The 21,443-nt window shown below is 36.3% G+C and overlaps 1 protein-coding gene across 1 annotated transcript; it reads left to right on the plus strand.

The window, feature by feature from the left end:
- Nucleotides 1–500: 500 nt before the first annotated feature.
- Nucleotides 501–21,430, plus strand: LOC141426913 (uncharacterized). The gene is made up of 12 exons (XM_074086169.1): nt 501–1,002; nt 1,092–1,197; nt 1,277–2,241; nt 3,719–3,848; nt 4,199–4,378; nt 5,557–5,629; nt 6,052–6,409; nt 6,798–6,873; nt 7,779–7,917; nt 8,771–8,812; nt 9,106–9,146; nt 13,255–21,430. The coding sequence occupies exons 1-12, from the start codon at nt 622–624 to the stop codon at nt 21,333–21,335; spliced, it is 10,572 nt and encodes a 3,523-aa protein (XP_073942270.1). The 5' UTR covers nt 501–621; the 3' UTR covers nt 21,336–21,430.
- The last annotated feature ends 13 nt before the right edge of the window (nt 21,431–21,443 follow it).

The raw sequence follows: 21,443 nt of genomic DNA on the forward strand, positions 1-21,443 counted from the left end.
GAAGAAGGTCAAATTTTGATTTGACCTTCTTCTATGCCATACGATTAAATAAATAGTAGCAGTAGCCTTTGTGGCGTAGGTACCTCCTAAACCTTTTCATACACCCTTTGCCAAGCTAAAGGTTTCTCTATAGGTATGTAAATACTCTTTGCCTAAAGGTAATTTTCTTAAAGTTTATAATACAATCTTTATCTGAACCTAGTTATTTCTGTTCTGTGATTTGAACACCCTAATAGTAGCCATAGGTATATTTAACAGAGCCTTTCCTCAACGAAATGAAGCTTATTTAGATATTTTCGTCTTTAAAAAATCTTTCGTATAGGTATTAGTTTTTAAATTCAAGACGCAGGTATGCATGAACACGTTCATGAAAATCTAAAAAGGATTACTTAGTTACTCTAGTCAAGTCTTCTTACTAAATCAGGCAACCATTCGGCTGTTGACGTGCTCCATCAAAGTCACAAAATACCCGTCACTATTTTCAAAAACTGAGTGCTCAATGTAGACAAGGCTAAATTGCTAATCAAATTATGCAATGGCATAAAATATACTTCAAGATCACATGAAAAAACACAATAATTCACAATAGAATAATGTGGAAGCATCCAGAATATTTGCAAAATGTTGACAAGCGACTACATGAAACCGAATCCTTACACAAAATATGCAGAACACAAGTATTACTTGGACCAACTTGAGGAAAACCATACAAAAATGACAAAAACAAGGGATAACTCCCTTGGTAATCCGGACAAACTGAATTACAAGCTTTTGGCACTTTTGGTCGGAGTATTCTGCATACATTTCTACGTTTTATCATTGATAGCTCAACAGTGCTTCACGTTTTTCCTGACCACGTTTCTCCTGAACAACGCAATGGCTCTTCAATGCCAACACTACGCGTATCATCTCATCCATTTCCTTTTAGCGCATTTCTTTACTTTTGGATCAAAGTTATTATTTGACAAGGTCTCTCAGCTGACCAGCCGTTTGTTGACAAAGGTAACTTTGCTTTATTGAGATTTATTAGCTCTAAACATATATTTTGATAAATAGCTACCTAATATTGTTTATTTGGCCTCTTCGTTAAGGTTTATGCTTTTGCAAAAAGAAAATATCTGCGGTGGTCGTCCTTAAATATTGGAAATTTGTGCCATCTAATTCAAAAGCGCAAAATACGGCAGTTAATCTGTAAAGGTAAAAGTGCAAGAGCTCGTTTCTCTTTGTAGATGCTTATTGTTAGACACAAGTACTTAACATAGTTTTGCTATTTCAGTACAAAAACCAGAAGATAAACAAGTGCTTATAAGTAATTATACGAATAAAATTAAAAAAAGAAGAAAACGCAAAAATATATCAAGAAAAAATTTCTTTGAGCATTTACAATTTAGTGCTTATGAAAAATTCAAGAACTCTAAAAATATATACCAGAAGCTTACTCATGACCATCTTCATATCACCAGTTACTATCACAATAATATGGACACAGTTAATTGGACTACAAGAAATTTTCAAATTCTAACAGTATGTGAAGTAAATTACGTAGAAGTTTCGAGGACTAACATATATGGAACTCCGCCCCATTTACCCAGCCCTGGATCATCTCAAGATCAAACCTCTTCTGATGATGTCATTCATAATACTGGAGTTAATAACGAGGAAAGGAATAATTCGAGAAATCCATTCAGAAAGATTTTCGATAATGGTCTAAGCAAAAGAATGGAATCCAGAAGTATGAACGTAGGAGCTATTAAAAATAACATAGCTAAACATTTAAAAAATAAACATGTTCTTTTTAACAAAATGAAAAAAACCGGATTCAATTTTCAAAATACAATAATGAACTGTTCAAGAAAATGGAGTCAAGGTGAAGAATTTCTGAGGAAAGAAAAGAGGAAGTTTAAATGGAAAAAACGGCACAAAGAGTACGTGGTATTTAAAATTGTGTCACAGAGGAGGATGGGTGATGAGAATGAGTTGACATTTGTTGCGGAGGTAAGAAATGCTGTTAAGGATAAACCATTGAAGCTTGATTGTGAATGTTTTAAATACGATTTTGCATTCGGAGACGTTCATGAAGTAGAAGACAAAGCCGACTGGTACATGAGACGGTACGAGAGAACTGTAGGCAAAGCAACGGAGAAGAGCATAGCACGGAAGGATATATTAAAGACGTTGAAGCGTCAAGCCATTGGACCCATCGGGTTATGTTCTCCAACAGCCTATGGATACAGAGACCGGGTATGAATTTACTTAATCTTAATAAGGAGACGATTAGAGCCAGTAATCTTTTCACTTTTATTCTACTAATTCAAAGCCAGAAAGTTTTGAGTTCTGCTTACCCTGGATATTCACAGACATCTACAAATTAGTATGTATGGAACCCTCGGTGCACTAGTCCGGCTGCACTTACGTAGTCCGTTTTTAGGGTTTCATAGTCAACTAGGAACCCTTATAGTTTCGCCATGTCTGTCCGTCTGTCTGTATGTCTGTCCGTGGGTAAGCTCAGAGACCGTTAGTACTAGAAAGCTGTAATTTGACATGAATATACATACTCGTATCGGTCACGCCGACAAAGTGGTACAATTAAAAAAAGTAAAAAAAATTTTTTAGAGTACCTCCCGTAGACGTAAAGTGGGGGGTGATTTTTATTCTCGACTAACCCTATATTGTGGGGTATCGTTGGATAGGTCTATGAGAACCATTGGGGGTTTGCTACGACAATTTTTCTATTCAGTGATCTGTTTGCGAAATATTCAACTTAAAAGTGCAAATTTTCATTGAAATCGAGCCCCCCCCCCCTTAAAAATCACAACTATTGGGTTGAAAAATTTGAAGAAATTCAGCATGGTAGTAAATATATCAAATTTACAAGGTAAATTATAGCGGCTAAGATTGCTTGGGAATTATTAGTAGTTTACGAGTAAATAGCAGCCTGAGGTATAAAATAAAATATACCTAAACTTGGAAGATTCAATACACAATACGAAATCCTTAGAAAAAATTTATTTGATTTTTTCGTAATGGCTACGGAACCCTATCCTGGGCGTGTACGACACGCTCTTGGCCGGTTTTTTCTTTACCTTTTCGCTGCTTTTTGTAGCAGACAAGCGATGTAAAAATAGTCTTTGTTGTTGTATATCAAAAACGTAGTATGCCTAAATGGAAATTGTAGAAAATGAAAACAGAGCTTTTAGCCTAAAATTTAGAGAAAGAGAGAAAAAATACAAAATTATATTTTATGACTAACGGCTAGGCGGGAATTTTATAATCTATAATTATAATTACTACAAATTTATTAAATCGTTGATTTAATTACTTCAAATCCATCTTTTTCGATAGAGCTTAAACGTTACTTTTTTTTTGGAAATACAAACTGAAATATAGATGCACAGAAAAACCGAAGAATCGAACCCAGGTCCTCGGCATTCCGTGCCACGTGCTATACCGCTACACCACTGCTGGACAACGGTACAGACACGAATTTCCCCTATGCACCACATATCTCAGCTTGTTTTGTTTCTTATTTAGCCACTTAAGCATTTTTTTTGCATTTTCAATTTAGGTTTTACGGGATGACCGTAAAAGTAAAAATTTGGAATTGAAATAAAAAATACAAAAAGATTCCAACAAACCAATCCTAAGTTACTTTTTTTTTTACTTTTATTGGAACAAGTTTAGTGTATCCCAGTGTGTATATATTTTTTGTGTTTCGAAGGTTGACCCGAACTTAAAGTCTCTAGAGTTGGACTGGGGCGAATCTCCTAAAGCAGTGCTTTGCGGCTGCCCCGTCACTGAGTGCATTTGCGATGGAAACAAGCGTAAGGGGGCTACCACCATACCAAACGGTATTAACCCTTACTATACTAATATTATAGACTTATAGAACAAGAGCCCGCGACGGCGAAATTAATTTCCCAACTGTTTCAAATAGACGAACTTTTTTTTTTAACTGTAAATTACTTCAGGATTATTATAGAATTAATCTAACCTAACCTATAGGGTTCTACAATACTGAACTGCTACAGGTAGATACCTCCTAAATAGCTTAGTCTTAGGAAAAAAAATCGTTCGTCCATATGAAACAGTTGAATAACTAATAATTTGGGTAAAATATTCCAGCGAAAAGCTAGGATCCCGTGCTTATTCAAACTTTTAGTATTTTTTTGACTGCATTAAAGCTAGTTGACCTTCTCAGCCGGGGTGATCGACTTGAACATACCAAGGAAGATGGTTATCCAGCTTGTCCACGAGCTGTGCGGGTGCTGCCTGGACCCCTGCCTGCGGAAGATTGCGCCCGCGCCAGCCAGCACGCTGATGCCGAGGCTCAACAATGCCGTCAGCCTCAGGAAGGTGTTCTATTTGGAGAAGCGCTCAGGTCCGTATTATGCAGTGGCGTAGCTAGGTAACCTAGGGCCCTGGGGCAAATAAAAAAATGGGGCCCACTGCTATCAAACCTCGTAAGGTTTTTTGAAGTAAAATCATTATATATACAAATACTTTAAAAATGCTAAGCAACTTTATCATCAGCTATAAAGCAGAATTTCGAGGGCCCCCTGAGCTTGAGGGCCCCGGGGCACAGCCCCGCCTAGCCCCTTGGTAGCTACGCCACTGGTATTATGTTCAGACCAAAAAAAGTAAAGACGCAGATCCTCCGACGCTAAAAGCTGGTAAAACTGGTTGCTCGCACAAAAGTGCCTAAGTTACCTACCTAGCACGTACACCCTCCCTGTCTGTATGCCCAATATGGGATCATGAAGCTATTCTTCAGGAGTCCTTGCTTCCACTATGGGTTCACAATTAACTTCAAAATTCTTACTTACCTATTAGAAATGCGAAAGTAACTGACGGTCTTAACGCCTCTTAATGCCTTTACCGCTGAACCGATTTAGATGAAATTTGATATGCGGATTGCTAAACTTGTGGAATACCTACCTTTTATCCCGATATGCCCACGGAATGTAAAATCCCAAAATCTTATCCATAATCTTATCTTAGTCTTACTCGTTAGACGGGAGGTGGTCGTCGAACGTAAATAAAGAACAGGATGTATTTTTTGTTTGATTTTGTATGATGATTTTTTTGTGTGTTGTATTGAACACAGCATAGATGCATAGATGCCACTAGTGTCGCTGCTTAAGTGGCTAAATAAGAAACAACACAAGCTGAGATATAAGGTGCATAGGAGAAATTCGTGTCTGTATCGTTGTCCAGCGGTGGTGTAGCGGTATAGCACACGGCACGGAATGCTGAGGACCTGGCTTCGATTCCCAGTGCTGGTCTTATTGTTCTGGTTTTTCTATGCATCTATATTTCAGTTTGTATTTTCGATATAGGTTTTACGGGATGACCGTAAAAGTAACAAAAAAATTGGAACTGAAATAAAAAATACAAAAAGATTCCAAAAAACCAATCTTTTGTTGTATTGAAATTCCCGTGGGAATTTAGTAAAATCCCGGAATTTCAATTCAATTGCCGGATCCCTGGTTTACGCGAGCAAAGTCGCAGGTAAAGGCTAGTTAATGTTTTGTATAACTTTGTTTTGTTTTTCTTCAGATAATTTGCCTGCTGAAATGTGTGCATCTAAATGCAAGCATTTCTACTTCAAACTTGAAAAACAGGGTTTCGAGTGAGTGTCGCTTTTCTTTTTCTAACGCTATACTGTTAACGCGCGTATTCGCTCGATCTCATTTATTTTTTCTACCATCATCTTAAGTTTTTGTTTGTTTACTTCTTCACGTCTAAACCTGCACCGATTAGATGACAGTCGATAAACAGATAGTTTGGGTCCCGCTCGGGGAAGGACGTAGGATAGTTTTATTCCGTAAAATAGCAGTTCCCGCGGAATTGTAATAAACTAATTCTACGCGGAAACTCGCAGGCAACGGCTAGAACTCCATAAAATTCAGAAACTTGTTTGATTTCTTTTTTTGATAAAACAAAGCTGGACGCGTTTAAGTCTTCGGGTGCAGTTGTGTTTTTCTAGAAACCTATTAATTAGGTACAGTTAACTTGACCGGTTTCTAAATATTGAAACACGTATTATTGCAGTGACGTTGCTGTTGAAAGTGTACATGACAGGGCTGACAGTAAAAACCTCGACAAGTACGCCGATGATATATACCACGACCGAACCAATGAAGTCAACGAGAGGTTACCGAGCACCAAGCTATCCGGTACCAGGCTAGGTAGTGGCAAGGTCTCTAGTGGCAAGGTCCCTAGCGGCACCGGCCCCGGCGGCGAGGTGCCCGGTGAATGGATTGATGGTCACAAAGTCCCCAGCGGCAGGGTCTCTGGCCAAGGGATTGATGGCGACAAAGTCTCCAGCGGTAGAGTCCCTAGTGGCAGGATCTCCGGCGAAGGTACCGAGGGCGACAGTCCTATGATCGGAGACGGTTTAGTGGAGCAGGTAAAATATTCAAATTACGATATTATACAATAGTACTTTAAACTCAAGCCCCGCGAGTACTCTTCTTTATTCAAGGATTGTGAGTTTTCTGTTGAGATCTTGGGGCCCTGGTTAGCCGACATGAAATCTTATCTAAGGGCATTGTCGTCCCAGTTGATCGATGTTTCTGAGGACCGATCAAAAGTTCTAGAGTGTTGGTTCCGCATCTGGGGGTAATTACAGCCAATGGGGTAAAAATGGTCCTCGTGAGGGGTAACGAGTCACTTGTTTTTAAGGGATAAATAAAATTTTAACTAAACTTTTCAGGGGTAAATTTAAAAATACCAAATGTTTAAAATCTCTAGTCTAGTGATTCTACACAGCTTTTTACACTTCTCATCTTTTTCAGGAAATCGAAGGTGCCGGTGAGACCCAGCTCTATGGCAAAGATGATAATATCTACGCAAGAGGTTTTATCCTTACCAGTAAGTGCTTTTTTTGTGCCAGTTAGTATTTCAGGATCCGTTTAGTATCCTGAACTTCAGAGCCTGAAGCGAGGAGGATATCTTCCTGGGTCCCTAATTTTTTCTAACAGAGGCAGTGCAACAGCTGCAATTTCTTCAAAGGGAAAGTAAAGTCAATCAAAATATCTTCAGTCAATTTAGGCTAACAAGCACTTAACTAAACATGAAATCAGGTTCGGGGATGGTTGCAGAGCTTGCACTACGGTGACACAGAAAATCTGTTACAAATCTCTTAAAGTGATAATGTATCTTGAGCTCTTTATTTCTCAATTATTATTATTATAATTATTATTTTGCATTGCATGTGCTGGTGTATATTAATGTTAAATTAAGTTTTATTTTAGTTTTTTAAGTAAATTTATTGTACTGTTCGTTAGACTGGAACTCCGTCCTCACTCTTTATTTGTCTGTTAGAAGTCGGAGAAATGCTCTAGCCCCTAAGATACAGGTTTTTACCTAGTTTAGGGGACAGAATGTTGACCTTTTTCATGACCCAGTTGTACCTTTAATAGACCTAAACTCATATGAATGTAAATTACTGTTTTTTGTTGTACAATAAATCATCATTATTAATATTATTATTATTAAATGTCAGAAAAATCACCGGTTTGTAAAAATCTCTGTTGAGAAGAACTCAGTAAGAAAGCTTTGAGTGGATGACAGAAGCATTTGTTTGGGACTGGTGAAGAGCGAGTTGTCTGTTATGTTAGTGATAGGCATCTGGAGAACTATTAGAGAACAACAGCTAGTAAAATTTGTTCGGAAAAAGCATGGAGGCAATAGAGTTGTCTTCCTATTCCCCTTCTTTGCATAACACCTAACACTTCTCTCTTCTTTCCATAACTGTTTCACGTTACTTTGAACAGCTGCAACGCAAACGGAATTTGATGAGAACGGCAAATTATTGAGGGAAGAAACCGACCGGGTCAAGATAGCATTCAAGTTGCGATACACTACGAAGAAAGATCTCGAAGGGAAGCAGATAAACATAGAAATTTGTCACCCGTAAGTTTATTTAAGATTAGTTTTATCCGCGACTTTGCGTAAACTATATGTATCGGAATTGAAATTCCGGGATTAGGCAGTCATCATTTACGTTGTATGACTTGTATGGCACTGTCTATGTAACAATAGATGAACATGAAACTACCGTGAGACTCACTCATATTAAATGATATTGTAACGGATCTCACGTCTTAAACCGAGTTTAGCTCGACATGTTTTTTTTTTTTTTTTTTTTTTTTAATGTGTTAATGTGTTTTGTTACATTTAACAAGCCCTTAGCCCTTCTTGTGTGCGTGTTGCGGCAGCCGCCTAGTCGCGTTCGCGTGCTCCTGAGAAGAAGGGCTACGAAATAGCCCGAAACATGTCGAGCTAAACTCGGTTTAAGACGTGAGTTATCCGTTACAATATCATTTAATATGTAACAATAGATGATAAGTTATTTGTATGCTTTACTAAGACAATGGATGTAATTGTCTGAATAAATGAATAAATTATTATTATTGTCTCAAACTAGATTAGACTTAGTGGTCAAGATTTTGGGGCTTAAAATGGATCTAATGGAAATCAGGATAGCTTATCTAGGTGTTATTGCAGAGGTTCAGCTACCATCAAATGAAACTTCATCCAAATCCCTCGAGCTGTTGTAGATTGTATGAGTGACAAACACACGAAAATAATATAAGTAAATTGTTCTGTGCATGTGCCAGGAAATAATGTTACGTCCATTAGTTTCTGTTCCGTTTTTTGTTAATTTGCAGCTCCTCCCTCTGCAATTAGGTAGTTCCCATGATGCTGTAAATTTGCAAGGCATTGACACCTAAAGATTACAGCACAAATTGCATTTTATTTTCAGTTGTGCCCCAGTACATCCCCCATCCGAGCTGACTATAGGATCGTACGTATACATTTTTAATTTATATCAGGCTATATTTGTTACGGACCTTAAACCGTGATTTAATTACCTTCAACAAACTCCCGATAATTGGACGCATTTGCATACATCATGATTCATGATTACGGGTAGCGTGAAGAATTTACGGGTAGATGTTAATATTGTGCTCGGTCTACCTTCATTCTTGCGCGTTGACTACATGTACTCGTTATCATATCTATCTCTCATTTATACCTCTTTCTAATATTTCAAACACTCTTGTGTAAAATTATAATATTTTATGTTTATTGTTTCAGGCTAAAGCAACAGATATTTAACATGAAACAGGGCATCGAAGGTTATCTTTTTTATTTAATCTCGTATATTTATTTCATGCTTATAAAATAAGCTTTTTCTAAATTCTACCAAAACTAAAAAACAAGAAAAAAATTGGAAGGCGTAGCTGTGCTGGACATCAAACGTTAATACCTCATTAATCTATGATGAGTGCTACCATTATTATGATACACCAACTCGAGCGTGGCCCCATAAGGCGAAATATGTCAATGTTTTTCGAAACAGTTATTTTTTTGTCCTTAGCGTATCTTTTGGCGGCCAAGCACGATCTATGCACAAGTGAATGGCACCATCTATGCACAAAATCCATATACCACATATAATGCTCACCCAGAAAGATAAATCACGCCTGTTTTCCACAGTTGTATCGAGTTTTATAGTAAAAAATGTACCAGAATTCAAAATCTGTAGTGGTTATGCTAAACTCCAACTAGGAGTAACTAGTTAGAATCAAAATTATTAATTATTTTTATTATATACTCAGTGGCACAAGATTTGGCCCACCTTTTTAACAAAACTACCGATTTTGCATACATTTGAGGGCCAGATTTTTTGCCGCTCAGTATATTTTAATTCTTCGTTTGCTGTTCTTATATCATTTGTATTTTGGTTTTAGGAACACTGAAGACTTTGTAAGTATTATTTAATTCTGTTTTATGTGAAATTAATAACATAGAATATGCTAATCATCATGCCTAGTCGTCTACAATGAAGTCTACATTAAATTTGTTCTGTGTACTGTACATCTCAGGTTTTGTTCGATCACATACTAGATCAGACGAATTCATATCATTATATCTTTTAATTTGTGGCATTGTTAACACAACTTCGTGTGTAGATTATTTATATTATTATGCATCACATAGCTTTGTCTTGAACGAAAATAAGTACTATATCGTAAATCAGATCAAGTTGGTGTCCTAGAGGTAGTCAAATTGTGTGATCGCTTAGATAACATCTTTAGTTTTTGTAACCACTCATCTGCTCGCGTGAAAAATAAAACGGCAATGAATTGCTCTTGCCTTGCGCTGCAATACCGAGTGTATGTCTGGCAACCACAGTTGCCAGAAGCAATTTGCTAAAATATATTTGGCAACCGTAGTTGCTCAAAGCAAGTGAGTGGTATCAGTATCAGAAGGAGATTATAGTGTTGGAAGGTTGGAACTTAGATCAATTTTCAATATTGAATACTATAAAAAATTCTCCTATAGTTCGGCAAATTTTATTTTGTTGTAGGTCAGGTACAGTTACATCATACACGAAGAGTTGGAAATTAGGTGTTGAGGAAATGAGTGAGCACATCTCATCGTTTGCAAAAGGTTTGCAGTCAAGGGTAGGATTCGGGCACGGAGAAGGCAACAACTTAAGTGACAAAGGCACGGTAACGCAGAAGCCAAGCGAAGAGGGAGCTATGGAACCTAAATATGATGGTGACTATATTGAAAAAGCTAAACACCTAACTAAAGGACATTCTTGGCCGGAAATAACTCCAAAAATGCGATATAACGAACAAAATCAAACGGATAACCTTGGTATCCTAGCAAAAAGCGAAAACGAAGTACTTAATAAACTTCGAAATCATTTTAAGAATTTTAATAAGCAAAAAACAAACAGTTGCCCTATATGCTCTCAAAGGTCGCACAGTGCCGACTGCCTCACAAGGACTAGGAAAAGACACGACTTTTTTAAAAGTGAATGTAAAGCCAACGTCAGTCCTCATAGTATCGAAGATCCTACATATACAGCAAAACAGATAGGCGCGCAATTAAGTAAGAAGATCGGTAAATGTATGTGTCACAAATCATCACAATGGACAGAAGAAAATGGCGAGGAAGAAATGAAGTCATTGCCTGATTGTGTGTGTGACCATTCGAAATTAACACACAAAGGCAAAAATGATAAGGAAGCAATAAAACCATTGGCTAAACGTGTGCGTCACTATCCAAAATCATCATTAGAAGAAGGAGAAAATGATAAGGAAGTAAAGAAGTCATTGGTTAAATGTCTATGTCACCATTCTAAATCACAGGAAAGAGAAAATTATAAGGAAGTAATAAAGCCATTAGTTAAATGTATGTGTCACCATTCTAAATCACAAGAAGCAGAAAATAAGAAGGAAGTAATAAAGCCATTAGTTGAATATCCGTGTGACCATTCGAAATCAGAAGAAAGAGAAAATAAGAAGGATGTAATAAAACCTTTAGTTAAGTGTCTGTGTCACCATCCGAAATCACAAGAAGGACAAAATGAGAAGGAAGTAATAAAACCATTAGTTAAATATCCGTGTCACCATTCAAAATCACAAGAAGCAGAAAATAAGAACGAAGTAATAAAGCCATTAGTTGAATATCCGTGTGACCTTTCGAAATCAGAAGAAAGAGAAAATGAGAAGGAAGTAATAAAGCCAGTAGTTAAATGTCTTTGTCACCATTCGAAATCACAAGAAGGAGAAAATGAGAAGGAAATAATAAAGCCGTTGATTAGAGGTCCATTTTACTATTCGAAATCACAAGAAGGACAAAATGATAATGAAGTAACAAAAACATTAGACAAATGTCCGTGTCACCATTCGAAATCACAAGAAAAAGAAAGTGAGAAGGACGTAATGAAGCCATTAGTTAGATGTCTGTGTCACCATTCCAAATCACAAGAAGAAGAAAATGATAAGGAAGTAAAACCGCTAACAAAATGTGTGTGTCGCCATCTGGAATCGTCATCAGAACAAGAAAATGGCAAGAAAATAATGAAACGATCGTTTTCTGCAGGAAAGTTTTCTTCAAAATCGATAAATATAGTGACTTCTGTACCGACAATAGGGCGTTTTACGAACAAAAGATTTCCTTTGAAATGATGGGTCCTTGGGAAGAGGGGATGAGTTTATGAAGCAGGGCCCTCTGCGAATTTTGGAGGGGAGATGCAGGGTTATGGTGCGGGTTGGGGATACTTTAGTATCGATTTTTAGTAGATCATTAACGTCGAATTCATTTGTCATTTTAATCACGCCATTGACACCCTGCTGCTGGTGCTGGCTGGCGCCTGCCGATGCTACTGTCGCTGCCGACCTGTGAATTGACCCGACAAATACATCGAACCGGAGGGCTCTGCTTTGTAAAACCGTCTAAAGATTATAAATGACAATGATGCGAGAGGAAATCTTAATTAATACCACACCTAGGAATATTAAGACGATAATAATATATATGTTAATCTACGCAACCCATTTTCTATATCCGATGACGGCCATCTCTAGTATATTGTGTGTATATTTACAGTGCGATGACTTTTTTTTAATTGTAAATATTTGTCGCCTATCTATCAAGTAAATGAAAGTTATTAAAATAAAAGACGACAAACGGGGCATACGGATCACTGGATGTTCTAATCACCGCTTCCGTGGATACCTACAGTACCATTGGAACTGCTGATGGGTTCAAGGCCTTTCTAAAGATTGGCAGACTTGCATTTTAAACACACCCATGATGCAGGGGGTCGTGAAAATCTCGGAAACATTATTCAACTCACATGTCAATTAATTAACTTAAATCATTTTAGCAAAATGGATTAAATAATGGCTTCGCACGCGTAAACTATTTATTCTATTCCAATGGGAATTCCCAAAAATTATATACCTGATCTCGTGGAAATATCGTTTTAGACGTTCGCAGCTACCTACATACCATGATTCATCCAAATATGTCCAACCGTTTTAGCGTAAAGGAGTACAAACGAAAATTCCCGTATGAATTATAAAAAAATTACATCGTTATTTTCATTATCAAATGTCAAATTAAGATGCCAGTTGTAGGTATTTCCAAAAGCTAATTACCATAACTATGTATTTCTCGTCTAAACATGCTCGGGTTAAAATATTAGGTTCTGGTGGTTCCGTATTCAAAACATATTTTTTTCAATATATTTATTGTTAAAATGATCTTGACGCGAGACGTTTCGACCATATTACAGCGGCCGTAGACGCGAGTAGACAGAAATGTTCTGAAGGTAGCGACCATACCGTCTTTCCGGGTGTGGTATTAATAATCAGTGAAAATAACATAAGGAAATATTTTGTTCATTAACGTCCATGTATTCAAATCCTATGATTTGTACAGATGCAAGTAGTAGGGCTAACAACAAAACTAACGATGTTTTAAACGCCAATGATACAGACAATAACAATGTAATAGATAGTGCAAAAAATACTAATGAATTAAACATAATTGAAGCTGAAGATGGCGAGAACACCACAGCTAACGCTACAAATACACATCAAGATCTAGAAATTACTCCTAAAAATGTTGTAAAAGACGTCAAACGAGGCTCTTGTGAATATATCTGTAAAAAAGAAGCTTTTCTGAAAGCTCAATCTGAATATGTTGTCAACTGTGATAAGAACACTTGCAAGCACTTCGAAAATAGAACCTATTCTCCTGCAACAGCTAATATAAAATGCCCTTGTGAAAATAAACGCCAAGAAATTGTAACACCGAAGCCTAGTGAAATGAAAACTCGGAGCGTACTTCATCGTAAAATGAAATACTCTGCTGGAATCACATCTGATATTATAGTACATAAACAAGCCAGCGGCGAAAAAGTTAAAAGTAAAATTGAAGATGATACAAAAAATATACCTACAAATATTTCAGATAGCACAACACGCATTTCGGAACAAAATAAAAATATCGATGTAAAGGCCGCATCTAAAGTTGTATCAAGTGTACCAGTTAATTTACCACCTGAAACTGTGACAAAAGATGTAGACACTGCAAAAGACATGACTACAAATATTTCCGATGATATAAATCAAACTTCTAAACAAAAGAGCAGTAAGACTGAATATGCTGAAAATACCATTACTGAGGTTGAAGCCGGGATACCAAAAGAACATCAAAGCAATCCTGAAGTTACTACAGGTTCAGTGACAAATGATTCAGAAACCGTAAAAGATGCATCTGCGAATGAATCAGATAATTTAAAACAAACTTCTAAACAAAAGGGCAGTAAGACTAAATCTGCCAAAAGTACAACATCTGTGGCTAAAGCCAGGACACCAAATGATCATCAAGATAGTCCGGAAGTAACACCAGATACAGTGACAAATGATGCAGATACCGCAAAAGATACATCTACGAATATTCCGGATAGTTTAAAACAAACTTCTAAACAAAAAAGCAGTAAGACTAAATCTGCCAAAAGTACCACATCTGTGGCTAAAGCCACGACACTAAATGATCATCAAGACAGTCCTAAAGTAACACCAGATACAGTGACAAATGATTCAGAAACCGCAAAAGATACATCTGTGAATGTATCAGATAATTTAAAACAAACTTCTAAACAAAAGGGCAGTAAGACTAAATCTGCCAAAAGTACTACCTCTGTGGCTAAAGCCAGGACACCAAATGATCATCAAGACAGTCCTGAAGTAACACCAGATACAGTGACAAATAATGCAGACACCGCAGAAGATACATCTGCGAATGTATCAGATAATTTAAAACAAACTTCCAAACAAAAGGGCAGTAAGACTAAAAATGCCAAAAGTACTACATCTGTGATTAAAGTCAGGACACCAAATGAACATCAAGACAGTCCTGAAGTTACTGCAGATACAGTGACCAATGATACAGATACCGCCAAAGATACATCTGTGAATGTATCAGATAATTTAAAACAAACTTCTAAACAAAAGGGAAGTAAGACTAAATCTGCCAAAAGTACTACATCTGTGGCTAAAGCCAGGACACCAAATGATCATCAAGACAGTTCTGAAGTAACACCAGATACAGTGACAAATAATGCAGACACCGCAGAAGATACATCTGTGAATGTATCAGATAATTTAAAACAAACTTCCAAACAAAAGGGCAGTAAGACTAAAAATGCCAAAAGTACTACATCTGTGATTAAAGTCAGGACACCAAATGAACATCAAGACAGTCCTGAAGTTAATGCAGACACAGTGAACAATGATACAGATACCGCGAAAGATACACCTCCGATTGTTCTGGATAATTTAAAGCAAACTTCAAAGAAAAAGAGCAGTAAGACTAAATCTACCGAGAATACCGCATCTGTGGCTAAAGCCAGGACACCAAATGATCATCAAGACAGTTCTGAAGTAACACCAGATACAGTGACCAATGATACAGATACCGCCAAAGATACATCTGTGAATGTATCAGATAATTTAAAACAAACTTCTAAACAAAAGGGAAGTAAGACTAAATCTGCCAAAAGTACCACATCTGTGGCTAAAGCCAGGACACCAAATGATCATCAAGACAGTTCTGAAGTAACACCAGATACAGTGACAAATAATGCAGACACCGCAGAAGATACATCTGCGAATGTATCAGATAATTTAAAACAAACTTCCAAACAAAAGGGCAGTAAAACTAAAAATGCCAAAAGTACTACATCTGTGATTAAAGTCAGGACACCAAATGAACATCAAGACAGTCCTGAAGTTAATGCAGACACAGTGAACAATGATACAGATACCGCGAAAGATACACCTCCGATTGTTCTGGATAATTTAAAGCAAACTTCAAAGAAAAAGAGCAGTAAGACTAAATCTACCGAGAATACCGCATCTGAGGTTGAAGGTGGGGCACTAAACAGTCTTAATACAACGCCTGATGCAGTGACGAAGAATACAGACAACACGAACAATACGCTTGTTAATTTAAAGAAAACTTTTAAGAAAAGGAGCAGTACGACTAAATCTACTGATGCAGACGCTGCAAAAGATACGCCCGCTAATGATTCAGATAGTATAAAACGAACTTCTAAGAAAAAGAGCAGTAAGACTAAATCTACTGAGAGTACCAAATCTGAGAAAGTAAGCGTGACACCAAGTACGAATCAAGATAATATAGAACGAACACTTGATACAATAACCAAGACTGCAGACACCGCAAAAGATGCGCCTGCGTCTGTTTCAGATAATGCGAAACAAAGTTCTGAAGAAAAGAGTATAATTACTAAATATGACGAAAACACCACTCCTGCCACTGCAGCCGGTATTGCAAGTACTCGTCAAAATTTAGAAATCACACCAGAAAATGTAGTAAATAGCGCAATAAAAAATCCTCTACGACATGATCACGAAAAAGAATCTAGTCTGAAGGCCGAGTATGAGAATGTTGTCGAGTGTGACAAAAGCACTTGTAAACATTTGGGTAAAAGAAGTAATAATCCTGAAATAACAACACCCGTTTTTGATAGTAATATAGAATGTCCATGTGCAAATAAACGTCAAGAGAAACTGAAAATAACACCTAATACTGCAACAAACAACGAAATAAAAACTCAGAGTGCCACTGATCACAAAATGAAAGACTCCCTTAAAGACACATCTGACATTCCTTTGCAAAAAGAAGCCAGCAGTGAAAAAGTTGATGGTAAAATTGGAAATGCGGCAAAAAATAAACCTACAAATATTTCAAATACTGAAGAACACACTTCTAAACCAAGTAAGAATAATGCTATGAAGACCACATCTAAACTTGAATCAAGTGTACCAGCTGATTTACCACTTGAAAATACGACAAATAATGCAGACACCATAAAAGAAATAAAAGATAGCATAAAACAAACTTATGAACAGAAGAGCAGCAAGAATAATTCTGCCGAAAATACTACACCAAAGGTTCTACGCACGACATCAAATAAAAATCAAGATAATCTTGAATTATCACCTGATACAATTACGAGTAAAACTAACACAGCAAAAGATACGCCTGCGAATGTTTCAGATACTATAAAACAAACTTCTGAACAAAAGAACAATAAAAATAAATCTGCTGAGAATGCCACACTTCAAGTTGTAGGCACGACAACAAATAAAAATCAAGATAATCTGGTAGTAATATCCGATACAGTTATGAGTAAAACCGACGTGGTAAAAGATACGTCCGCGATTGTTTTAGATAAAATGAAACAAACTGAAAATATTGCAAATAATGCAAAAGGAAGCTCTCATGAATATCTAAAAGTTACCGGATGTGACAAAAATACTTGTAAGCATTTGAGTAAAAGGATTAACGATCCTACAATAGCCACGCCTATTTCCGATGGTAAAATAGAATGTCCTTGTGCAAATAAACGCCAGGAGGATCTGAAACTAAAATCTAATGATGTAACAAACAAACAATTTGAAACTCAGAGTGAATCTGATCGTAAAATGCAAGACTCTCTTGAAGCCACATCTGATCTTGTAGTGCATAAACAAGCACGTAGTGAAAAAGTTGATAGTAAAGTTGGAAATGCAGCAAAACATACACTTACAAATATTTCAGATACTGAAGAACGCGTTTTTAAACCAAATAATAATAATGCTATGAACACCACATCTAAACTTGAATCAAATGTACCAGTTGATTCACCATCGGAAAATACGAAAAATAATGCAGACACCACAAAAGAAATGAGAGTGACGGTTTCAGATAGCAAAAAACAAATATCTGCACAGAAATGCAGTAAAACTAAATCTGATGAGAATGCTACTCTTGATGTTGGGGGCGAAAAAATAAATGATAATCAATATAGTCCTGATGTAACATTAGATACAACCATTAATGATACAAACACCACAAATGACACACCTGTGGCTGTATCAGATAATTTAAAACGAACTACTCAACAAAAACACAGTAAGAGTAACACCACTTCTGAAAAAGTAGCCGGAAAACCAAATGAATATCAAGGGGATCCTAAAGCAAGACCAGATACACTCACAAAGAATGCAGACACAGCAAAAGACACACCTATGTATGCCTCGGATGATTTAAAACAAATTTCAAAACAAAATAATATTAAGAAAATCTATGCCGAAAATACGAAATCTGAGATAGTAGCCGGAATGCCAAATAAACATCATGATAGTCTTGAAGACGTAGCAAAAGATACTTCTGTGAAAGTTTCAGATAATTCTAAGCAAATTTCTAAACAAAAGAACAATAAGTCGAAATCTACTGAGAATACTATATCTGAGGCTGTAGTCGCCACACCAAATAAGCATCAACATAATCTTAAACAAACATCCGACATAGTTACAAATAAAGCTGACACCGAAAAAGTGATGCTTATGAATATTTCAGATAATTTAAAACAACCGTCTGAACAAAAGGGCATTAAATCTGCCGAAAATAATGCAAACGAGTTTGCAGCCACGACACAAAATAAAAAACAAGATAGTCGTAACGTAACACCTGATGAAGCTATGGGTACAACTAGCAACGAAAAAGATACGCATGCAGCTGTTTCAGATAACATGAAACCAACTTCTAGACAAAAGACTATAATGTCTAAATCTGATGAAAATCCCACTTCTAACGCTGCAGCAGGTATTGCAAGCACGCGTCAAGATCTAGAAGTCCAACCTGAAAACCTTGTAAATAACGCAAAAGGAATATCTCATGAATATATCTGTGTAAAAGAAAGTAGTAAGAAAGCCCACTCTGAGAATGTTGTTAAGTGTAACAAAAATACTTTCAAGCATTTCGGTAATAGAATGTATGATCCTGGAAAAACCGCGCCCATTTTGAAAACTTATATAAAATGCCCCTGTGCCTATAAACGTCATAAAAAGCTAAAAGTAATACCTAAGGCTGTGACAGACAATGAAATAAAAACTCAGAGGGAACCTGATCGTAAAATAACAGACTCTCTAGAAACCACATCTGATACTGTATTGTATAAACAAACAATTAGTGAAGAAGATGACAGTAAGAAGCAAGGTGATATCAAAAATACACCTACAAATATTTCGAGTAGTACACCACCCACTTCTGAACAAATTAATAATATTGCTCTGAAAATCACATCAAAAGTTACATCAAGTGTACCAGTTAATTTAGCACCTGAAACTGCGACAAATGATGTAGACACCTCAAAAAACATGACTACAAATGTACCAAATAATACTGAACTACTTTATAAACAAAACAGTACTAATAATAAATATGCCGAGAATACCACCCCTGTAATTGGAAAACTGAATAAACATCAAAATGATCGTGATGTAACACCTGATATAGTGGCGAATGAAGCCGATATAGATACGAAAACGTCTGCTAATGATTCTGATAATTTCAAACTAATTTCTGAACAAAAAAACAGTACAAAAAAAAGTATTCTGAAAACTACACTTAAAACTTACGAGTCCGTTAAAAGTACTTTGATAGACAGAAATATAGCCAAGAGCAAGGAAATTTATGATAAAAATACAGATATTACAAAAAATGGACATATTAACAATTCAGATTTTGTACACAACAGTGAAAAAATTCGCAATAAAGCTGGAAGTAGCACAAAACTTATGTCTGAAGATTCTGAAGAATCCTTTACTAAAGATCTTGATAGCAAAGGCCAAGCTAGACGAAAAGTTACATCTGACACTCTGGATAGTAGTAAAATAAACTATGAAAAAAGAAGTATTTTTGAGACTGCATCCGAAAATTTAGAAAAGTGTGACAACGCTACTTGTAAATACATTGAAAGTAAGATGACAGAAGCTATTGAAACGACATGTGATGAAAACGTTGATGTATCAAAACGTTTTTCTAGTAATATTTTGAGTAAGATAGAAGATTCAGTCAAATATTCATCTAAAGCTATTGCACGCACAGTAAAACCCTTTTGTGCAGAAAGTTGCAAATTTCAAGATAGTGGACAAGATACAATTGAAACTGTAGGAAATACTGCAAAGCAAAGTTCTAGTAAAAATGAAGGTTCTGTTAGGTTCGCACTTGATAAATTGGTAGAGTATGACAATGCTGGTTATGATGAGAATGATAATACTCTTAAAGATGCTACTGAAACCACTTTAAGTGATAATGCAGGAAGGTTAAAATGTTTTTGTAGCGATATTCACGGTGAGGCTGAAAATTCTAGTAAATTCGTGTGTAAAAAAGTAAGTTCTGTTGGGTTCGTATTTGACAGTAAAATCAAGCGTGACGATATCACTTGTGATGACACAAGTCGACAAATTAAGAATGCTACAGAAATCATACCTATTTATACAACAGGTTCAAAAGACTCTCGAAGAGGAGATTTTTATAGTAAGACTGAAGACTCTACAAGAGCCACATCTGACTCTTTATCGGTTACTCTACTTTCTTTAAAAATATCTTGTAAAAGTATTGATAATGTAATCAATTACAAAGTGAAACCTGGAACTCTGCCAAAAACAGTAAAAATTACTCGTAGTAGATTCAATCTCAGAGGTAAAAATTCTGTAAAAAGCTCATCTGATAGTGCATTAATTGGAGCTAATTCATTAAAACCAGATAAACATGATACCAAGAATAAAACTGACGAATCAGAAACTACACCCTTGCAAAGTTATAACAAAATGAGCGATGTAACTGGAACAATGCTTGGTGCAGTGGAATATTCCACTAAGACGACGATTACCGACAGTGTCACAAAATCTGAAAACGACGACAGACCTGTAACACCACTGACTAAACCACCGATGAGAGTTGACAACTTTAGTGAAATGATTCCACCTCGAACAATTTCGATTGGCACAGATGCTGATATCAAGAAAAAACCAGTGAATTCTCTGAAATATTGTTCGAGGTATTGTCCGACGGTGAAAAAACGAAATAAGGACCAACAAATGGCTAAAGCCGAAAATCGGCCCAAGATAATAAATGATAAAAGAATAGCTTTCACAAAATCTAAGTCAAATATTATTGATGGTAAAATTCAAGCTACTATAAGGACTACACTTGACTTAACCGGAAATAATGAGCGTGAGAATGCTACAGTAACGACAGCCGGTGCAGTAGACAACGCCTCACATAAAGAAATCAACAGTAATAAAAATATTGGCAAAGATACACGTGACGTAACGAATAAATTAAAAACGGAAACTTTATTACTGCATCAAAAGTCTAATTTCTATTACTGCTTAAAGCCCGAAACAGGAATTCGTGAGGAGGGAGAATATGTTAGAGATAATGAAGAAAATTACGGTAAACTAAAGGCATTTCAATCGACGAAAGCTAGATTTAGAGGCACAGATGCTAAAAATGAATATGAGGCAAAGGCAAGCAGTTTAAGTAACGAAAGAAGTTCAGTATACTACCGTTGCAGACGTAAATCTAAAGCAGAAGTGAATAGTGCAACAACCATGGACGATATTGAATACATACTTTCAATACAACAAATTAAAAGATAGAAGCTCCAATTTATAATTATATGATCGCGTTCTGATCAGGACTGCAATTAATTCATGTTTAAATTTTTTAATCGAACAGTTCAGGTAATTACAAAACAGCAAAAGTCA

The sequence above is a fragment of the Choristoneura fumiferana genome, chromosome 3, assembly GCF_025370935.1.
Source record: "Choristoneura fumiferana chromosome 3, NRCan_CFum_1, whole genome shotgun sequence".
In the NCBI taxonomy this organism is placed as follows: domain Eukaryota; kingdom Metazoa; phylum Arthropoda; class Insecta; order Lepidoptera; family Tortricidae; genus Choristoneura; species Choristoneura fumiferana.

Bases quoted from the DNA above. Each gene is read 5' to 3' on its own strand.
- LOC141426913 (XM_074086169.1), top strand. From the start codon at position 622: ATGTTGACAAGCGACTACATGAAACCGAATCCTTACACAAAATATGCA. The intron at 1,198-1,276 runs GTAAAAGTGCAA...TTGCTATTTCAG, and splicing joins ACGGCAGTTAATCTGTAAAG to TACAAAAACCAGAAGATAAA. The intron at 3,849-4,198 runs GTATTAACCCTT...TGACCTTCTCAG, and splicing joins GGCTACCACCATACCAAACG to CCGGGGTGATCGACTTGAAC.